Raw genomic sequence first — 9,205 nt, forward strand, 5'->3', positions numbered from 1 at the left:
CGATTAATTGAAAGCGTGTGCTACCATATTTATATTGAAAATTATTATGGAATATTTCTTTGATGACGATTTTACAATTTCACACTTTGAGAATTATGTTATACATAGTTGCAAAATCAAAAGTTTGCTCAGAGCTATTTCAGAGACAGATCTAAATTTATAATTATCCGGAATTTCTTAAGAGATTGTTTCAGAATTCACATATGGTTTATAACACTATGCACTAGTACTTCTCAAGACCCTCTTTCACAGAATGTTTGTCAATTCCTTTGTAGAATACGCAGATGAGTCGGCAATATACCGTTGTTTGTGAAGCTTAGGTAACCATTAAACAAGGAAAGTCCTCATATTTGCTGTTCAATGCTATGGTCATTGAAGAAATGAAGCATTTATGATTGGTCAAAATCTAATCCATGAAAGGAATATGTTTTTGTATCTGAGATTACATTAGAACTCATTTATTCCAAATTCGTTTACCAGACACTCGTAGTAGTACGATATGCATACAAAGACAATATAATACGAAAACTTATCCGCCGGAACAACAACATATGTATTGTGAAGAGATGAGAGATTTCACAGATTCTTTGTCATATAGTGTAACACTACTTAATGATGCTATAAATCATCTACTTTCATTACACAATGATAGATCAATGTTATGTTTTCAACGATACAAGTAATTAGGTGGATTTTAGTTTTACAAATTATGATAATCAGATGTATGAAATCCGGGAACTTTGTTTTTACCAACCTTTCAGATTTTGTTAACAAATTGTTGTTATAAAAGAATAATCACGCTAAACAAACAAAAAAATATTTGAATAAGTTGATAATGCACAGAAATGTCAACATGTTTATTACAAAAGTTTCAAAAGTATATCTTAAACTTATTGTCTGCTGTTAATGCAAGTTGAGGAACAGGTATGTTTTTTTCTACTATCTTATAACATTCTACAAAACCACATATTTTCTTTTTGTATCCTGTATTCACCTTTTTCTACAAATGTAAATAAAACCTTTTCTCATTAGATAAATATAAAACACATGCCTATTTAAAGTTCAACTCTCTACCTTCTCAAAAAAAGCAAAAGAATGATGTGTATTTCATAACTTAATATTATAACAAATACCATGTTAAATGGAAAATTAGGAAAATTACTTTTCGATTAAGGATTACAAAAGCTATATCGTACCTTTAAAATCGAAATCATAAAGGATCACCGTAATTACTGAGGTGGCAGGTACCAGTTCTTAGCCTCTGTGCCATTGTCCCACGCAGAAAATTAGTATTAAAAAAACTTTGGCTATCTTTGTCACTTCACTGGGCAGTGATAAATAAAAAGATTTAAAATTCTAAGTTTGCATTACAAAATGATACCTTTCCTTTTACATTGATATGCAACTTTATTGGTTTTATCCTTGTTTGACATGAAAAATCTAGGGTCCCATATACAAACTGTTTGAAGACTAGCTATACATTGTTATCATGTTTTCCATTGGTCAAAACAGGTGGTTATTTAAGGACACTGCAAAGTGGCAAATGTTGATGGTAAAGATAGGTTTAGCTATTGTTTATTCGAGTTGCAAGTGATTAAGTTAGATTATTTTGAATGATTTTCTTGTCAGTAATTAGCAGGTTTGATGCAATGAGGTCTGGAATAAGGTGCAAAATTAAAAAAAATTACGTGATTTTGTCCGTTAACTGGAAAAAGCAGGTAATGCGGGATAAAGAAACCATATAAAACAAATTGATCAGAAGTACTTCACTATCAATTTTAATCAATTCTTAACACCAAAAAATTATCAAGGCATGTTTAAATCTACACTTGCACGTGAATTAGTGAAAAAAAAAGGTTTCTGCCGACGGAATCCGTCATTCGTTTATTGCCAAATAAGACATACGCACGGTTCTTCTTAACGAGTTCACTTTTCTACTAATGATTAAATTTTTAAAAGCTCAGGTCAATTCCGAAACAAAGAAAAAACGTTTTCATTAATTTAGATGATTCGTATTTATGTATATATTTAATGTATGATGTAATTAATTAGCAAACAGAAAAAAAATCTATGTTTAATACAACATGTTTGTAGAGGAACAAGGTAAATATTCCACCTTTAGACGAATAGATTAATTATCATTATAAACAAATGAAAAAAAACCTCAAACTTTTGACCTGATAATCTTCATGTTGTAAAATTTTATAACATTCTGAAGCGTACAAAAAGTCTTAAAATGTCTGATGTTAAAGTTGACACCGTAATATGCAATTTATTTATCTACATATTATATGTGTCATCTAATTACCACCTCATCTATAAAATAGTATTTGCACTAGCCTCAATGAAATAATTCATTTGTATATTTTGTAAAAACTTTATGTTTTTCTAACGATACCTTTAGACTGTTTCCATATTGACTTCTGCGTGTTACATGTCTACCTACATATTCTTTGAAACCACAGATACACATCTGTTTTGTTATCCATAAAGACAAAATGATGAGGTATGAATTCAGCTTAATAAAATAAAATCCGATGATTCATGGGTTCATGGGTTAAGAAAGTCATCGTACATGTTTTAAAACGAAAAATAAATACTTAGAAAGAAAACATAATATTTGAAATGAATAAGTAAAATAACAAAAACAAACGAACTCCGAGGAAAATTCATAACGGAAATTTAGAGAAGAAATCACGAATAGGAAAATGAAATAATTAATGACGAAGTAACACAATTTAAAACACGGCCCATTTTTGGTTAATTTAACGTTCGTTCTGATAAAACTTTTTTGTGATGTAACAAAGAACCTAACTGTTGTTTTAGCTGTCAGTATTCTATGCCGCAGTCAAGTGCTTATCAAAGACTAACAAGTTCATGTTTCATTTTTACAGACCTTAAACCAGACATAAAGTCGAAACACTTTTCATTAGATATCTACTCAGCTTTGCTACAACAGAAGTTGGGACTACAATTCTGAACGTAAATAAAGAAGCATCAGAAATAATGTTTGATATGACCCTATCATATTCAGCTTTTATGACAGGCTTTACAATGTAAGACCATATTGCTTTACTTTCACCGATAGTTGTCGATAGGGTCGTTATTGAGAATGAATTATCGGAAAAGAGTAGTTATCAAAGGTACCAGGATTATAAGTTTTGAAGTACTGACTACTGAGCTGATGATACCCTCGGGACCAGCAGAGGTATCGACCCAGTGATGTATATATAAAAAACACGTTTAATACATTTTATTATCATATACTTAGACTAAATAACATATGAGTTTTACTGTATGATAATAGCATTAAATTAACGTAAATTACAGATTTTTCAAATTGGTGCTAATTAAAGGCAACAGTAGTATACCGCTGTTCAAACTCATAAATCCATGGACAAATAGATAGACAAGTACCGTGACACGTCTTATCGCAATGTCAATTTACACTCAAAAATAAGAGAAAACAAACGACGAAACGTTAAATTGTAACACACACAGAAACGAACTATAATATAACAATGGCCATATTCCTGACTTGGTACAGGACATTTTTAAAGGAAAAAATGGTGGGTCGAACCTGGTTTTGTGGCATGCCAAACCTCCCCTTTTATAGCCATGTGAAATGTAACATTAAAATGACAACTCAACACCACAGGACTACAATATAAATAAATTGGAGAACACAATTGACAAAGAAACACACGAACAACAGCCAACAAGAGGCAACAAGTTCAAAATTTTAATACGCCAGAAGTGCATTTTGTCCACACAAGATCTAATAGTGACGCCTAGATACAAAAGTTTGAAAGTCGAAACAAGCACGAAGTCGAACAGCACCGAGGACCAAAAGATAAAAAAGGTTGTGCCAAAAACGGCCAGGGTTTTCTGTTAGTTACCAGAGCATCCCTATTATTAATAATTTATACTTTTGTAAACAGTAAATTTATAAAATTACTATACAAAAGATTTACAGAATGAAACTGAAGTATTAACTAATTACAGGAAACAACTGAAATACATTACATAACCAGACATTTGCAACTGATATGAAAAGTTTATCACATTCTTCGATTGTTATCACATGCCTTTCCGTAACGTTATCGCATGGCATTCCGGTGATACTCGGCAAATTCCGGAAAATACACCTCAATGCTACGTTTTCAGTGAAAAACATTAATTTTCAAAGTAGTGTACAAAACAATTATTTGGATACTGTAAAGTATATTGGGAAAAATAATGAAAAAACAAAAGCAAATAAAAAAACCAAACAAATTATTAAATAAATTCATTTTTTAAAAGTTTCAAACATAATTGAGAAAGTTACTTTAAAAAAGTTGACTTCTCCAAACAGTGTTCATTATGTATATTGTCAAACTATTTGTTGGTCGATTCGTCCATATTTAAATATTTTTCTTCTGTGCCGAGGCATATGATAGAAAGATTTCATATCGAATGAACTAAATTTGGGGTCCGATGTCCGTGAACTTTTCACTCTTAAAACTTCTATTTTGGAACAACGTTAAAGGATCAAAATATTAATCTGTTATTTTTCTCCATTGTTGAAGCATATGATAAAAAGATCATAACATGTAATTTTTCATATCGCATGTATTACCAGCCCTCGAGCCATGCGGCTCTTAGGCTGATATTGAACCTAGGGCTGATAATACATGTGATATGAAAAATGCCGTGTAATAATCTGATATAATTGTATGAATCCGAAGCGCTTTTCTGGAGTTACCTTTATCAGGAACGCTCAAAGACAAACATTTGAAATCCGTGAATGTATAAATACCGAAGTGAAGTGCTGTTTCTTTTTATTATAACACGGAAGTTATAATTAGAACAACACGTCATTAAAAGAAGAGGATCGATGAAATGATACACTTCTGAAAAAGTATTATATTCCCAAAAACCGATCCAACCTGTCACTTACCGATTATTATCTACTAGACGCATTGATATAACAAATTTAAATTAACATGTATACACTGTGCATACCTACACTGTGTAACAACTAACGTTTACGTCTGTAACGATTGAACCTTTTTGTCATTGAAGAATTGCGATATTAAACCATATCATTATGTACAGATAAAAAGAAGTAAGACTTTAGGTTGAATGCTAAATCCGAAGATTAGTTGTTTTCTCCAGTCATGATATGATAACCTTGTAAAACAAATATCTTCTGAAAAACTAACAATCATTTTATAAAGGAATATACTCTTGTACTAAAGTATGCGCGTATTTAAATTACAAAATTAGATTAAAATGAAAATAGAAAAAAGAAGAATGGAGAAGACAAAGTAAACAAATGAAGCAGTTATTTTGCAAGAAATACGAATATATCTAGGCCAATACTAAAGTTCATATAACCTTAGTAAGGTAAAGGATAATTTCAAAAAATTCAGGACAATATCTTTTCCAGTTAAATCACATTAATTTTGAATGGTCTTTAGTTTTAATCGATTTTTTAACAAATTATGAGATATCATGCGTAAATTCGAGTGTTTATTTCAAAACATGTTGACTTTCTCTGAATATCTCAATTGCTGCCAGTTCTACACACAGCATGCGTGCATTTTCAGATATTTGTATCTTAAACTAGAATACATAGTATGTTGAGAGATATGTGGACATACACATATGCCAATAGTAAATGACTATAAGTCTAAAAATGTCACTTTGACCTTAACATGATATAAAAGTGTGATCGATAAATTGTTCAGTAATTTTCAGTTTTCAGTCAAACTCAGACATATCCTATGTTATAAATACATCGTTTTCGAATAAACGTAAATTCGAAACTACTGAGTAGCTTGTCAGACAATACAATATTATATTGATGTGTACAGTTCTGGAAGTTCAGAACAATCTGAACATTGACTGAGCAGATCTTAATTGACGACACAGCAAACTGTCTGTACAGTAGATCCTAGTAAGATCAAAATGATCGTGTCATAAAAAAGGAAAGACTATATAGCCTTTAAAAGCAATAGGAATCGGATGGAATCGAAACGAACTGGAGACAGGGATTAATAGCTACTTTACAGCTTAAGGATGTTCGCTTGTCATGTTTTGGAATTTCTGTCAGACTTTTGGAATCCTCTGATTTTATCCATTTGAATGCCTTAAAAATGTTGCCCACCGACCTTCATTTTTCTTTTTATTAATCTTTTAAATGTATAATTATAAGCCATCTGTAAAAGCCTATAAAATCTTAGTTATTTTTTAATAGTTTTAAGAAAATAAACTTGTCAATGAAATAGCCATGAAAAATCAAGAGAGAACATATTCTCGCCAAAATTTCAGTGGCTAATATCTCGAAAACAAGCACACAGACCTATATATTTTTTTCGCTCTTTTTGTTCCTTTATTAATCCCCTATCTATTTGTACTAATATTAGGAAAAGATTGTTATTTTGAAATTGAGTAGCAAACTTCCTAAAACAAATCAGATAATTTTAGATCAACTACTGGCTCAATAAGATTCATCATAGTGCAAGATGATAAGTTTATATACAAATATAATATTAAACTGATTTTAACATATTACTCTAAGTAAGTTATTAAATTTGAAGCAAATATTCAACCTTGTGTCTAAGGCAGAAGGACATAAATCAACGGCATGTTAACATTTAGCAACATTTACTTAACGTCAAATTAAAACCATGCACGGTAATATACTTTGTCATACTAAATGTTGAGTGGATTTTTATAATATTATATTCATGGCATGTTTCTCATTTTTAAATCCGGTATCGTGTTTTTCTATCTAAAAAAAGGCTGTAATAAAAGTGGAATAACTTTCATGAAATACGCATTGTTAGATTTTTAAACTCTGCATGCTATTCGAATGATTAGATAATGCATTGAAATATCATCATGTTTGCGACGAAATTTTACAAAATATGGACAAGTATAATCTTTCTGTTAAGTGCGTTAGTTGATGAGCGTGTTCAGTCACAGGTATATTTTTATTATCATTTTCGTAAACCTTTCGCATGTTTTAATAAATATCATAAAAACATTTGATAAAAACAAGGATAAGCAGTTATCAGTATTTTTGTACTGTTTTAAATTAATATGTGTCTATCCGTGTATGTCCGTCTGGTCTTTTTCTGAACAATTGTATGCCTGACTTATTTTTATAAACTTCTACACTTATCTCAATTTCTGTTGCAGATATTACAACCAGAGATAAAGTCTATGCATATTTCATCAGATATCTACTTTCGATTTGCTACAACAGTAGTGGAGACTAAAATTCTCAACTCAAATCAAGAAGCATCAGAAATAATGTTTGATATGACTCTCCCAGATTCATCTTTTATAACAGGCTTTACAATGTAAGACCATATCATTTTGCTATATGATTAATTGCGTTAGTGAGGAAGGCATACACTATGATTTCTTAATTTCGTTTGACATCCTTAGAAAATTACACGATTTTTGACAATTATTACATACATAAATGAATATTTTCATACAATTTCAGTTTAAGTGAGGGAATTCTAATATATTTTCTTATGAGTCCTACAAATATAACAGTACATGTATTTATATAAGACCGAATCTTGTTTCATGTCATTTTATTTGATTTGGACGACAAAACTGGTCGCACGTAAAAATCATGTTCCGGGCACAAAACAATTAAAAACTTTTGTCGAAGATAATACATGTACATCATCAATGCAAGACTAAAAGTTTATTATTGCCATTTTGAAATATCAAAACATTGAGGCAGAAGACTTGTCGAACAAATGTCCTATGAAGGATTAGAGTTTGTTACAAAAAAAAATGTAATTAGTGTTCGGGTTTGGAAATTTCTATTTCTACCTTGCGAATACTCCAAACAAATTTTTGTAATACAGGGAAATAGGAGGAAAACGATATGCTGGCAATGTTAAAGAGAATGATAAAACAAAGAAACAGTTTGAAGTGGCGAAACGTCGAGGAGAAAGTGCATGTCACATTGCTGCTTCGTAAGTAAAAGCAAAGAAAATGCATGCAGTACTATGATATTTTTCAAGCAAACCAATTGTAAAGTAACCAGACTTATATGAAATCATTTTATTTTATGGTTTTGAATTAATATTAATTTAAGCGTCACTGATGAGTCTTATGTAGACGAAACGTGCGTCTGGCGTCCTAAATTATAATCCTGGTACCTTTGATAACTATTTACACCACTGGGTCGATGCCACTGCTGGTGGACGTTTCGTCCCCGAGGGTATCACATGAATATCAATAATGTGGTCATTTTTATAAATTTCCTGTTTACAAAAAAATTTTAATTTTTCGAAAAACTAAGGATTTTCTTATCCCAGGCATAGATAACCTTAGCCGTACTTGGCACAACTTTTTGGAATTTTGGATCCTCAATGCTCTTCAACTTTGTACTTGTTTGGCTTTATAATATTTTGATATGAGCGTCACTGATGAGTCTTATGTAGACGAAACGCGCGTCTGGCGTACTAAATTATAATCCTGGTACCTTTGATAACTATTAACCTTTTATCATGAACAGAGGTAAATACACATATAACGATTTTCTATTATTTATTCAATAGCAAATATATATTTTAACAGTCCGAGAACTACAAACAAGTTTAACATCCTTGTTAATGTGGAAAAGAATGCATTAGTGATATTTAAACTGAAATATCAAGAATTGCTTAAACGAACCCTATGCTCATATCAGCACGTGATACATTTAGATCCTGGTCAAATAGTGGAAGATTTTAAGTTAAAAGTTTGTATTAGTGAATCCAGAGAAATCATAGATCTAACGATGCCACCATTAGAAGGGATGAACACAACTGGTAAGATTTATAATAAGACGAGGTTTAATTTTTAATGAGACAACTCTTCACAAGAGATCAAATACCATTGAGTTGTTCGTTTACTTAAGCAAACATATAAGATGATCTGGCTAAAATTAATCATGTTTTACTAATGTATGGATTTCAGACTTCTTTTAAAAAGAAACAAAAGAGCAGCATATACAGCACAACTCGGTAGACCTATTAAGGGTATAGGAGACTTCCGAGGTTTATCAATTGCCATGTTAATTGTTTCGTCACTAAGCAGTTGATAATGCTTTTAAATACCAGTTTCAAATTTCGAACTGTATGTTAACCAGATTTATATAGAAAGAAACATAGAAAATATACCACATGTATGTAATTTTGTTAAATCA

General features: G+C 30.9%; 1 protein-coding gene across 1 annotated transcript; it reads left to right on the plus strand.

Moving 5' to 3' along the window:
• Positions 1 to 906: 906 nt before the first annotated feature.
• On the plus strand, positions 907 to 8,863 carry LOC139518013 (inter-alpha-trypsin inhibitor heavy chain H3-like). Its single transcript, XM_071309674.1, has 4 exons — positions 907 to 924; positions 7,189 to 7,352; positions 7,878 to 7,988; positions 8,596 to 8,863. Exons 1-4 carry the CDS (start codon positions 907 to 909, stop codon positions 8,861 to 8,863), a joined length of 561 nt encoding a protein of 186 aa, XP_071165775.1.
• The last annotated feature ends 342 nt before the right edge of the window (positions 8,864 to 9,205 follow it).

The sequence above is a fragment of the Mytilus edulis genome, chromosome 1, assembly GCF_963676685.1.
Source record: "Mytilus edulis chromosome 1, xbMytEdul2.2, whole genome shotgun sequence".
In the NCBI taxonomy this organism is placed as follows: Eukaryota; Metazoa; Mollusca; class Bivalvia; order Mytilida; family Mytilidae; genus Mytilus; species Mytilus edulis.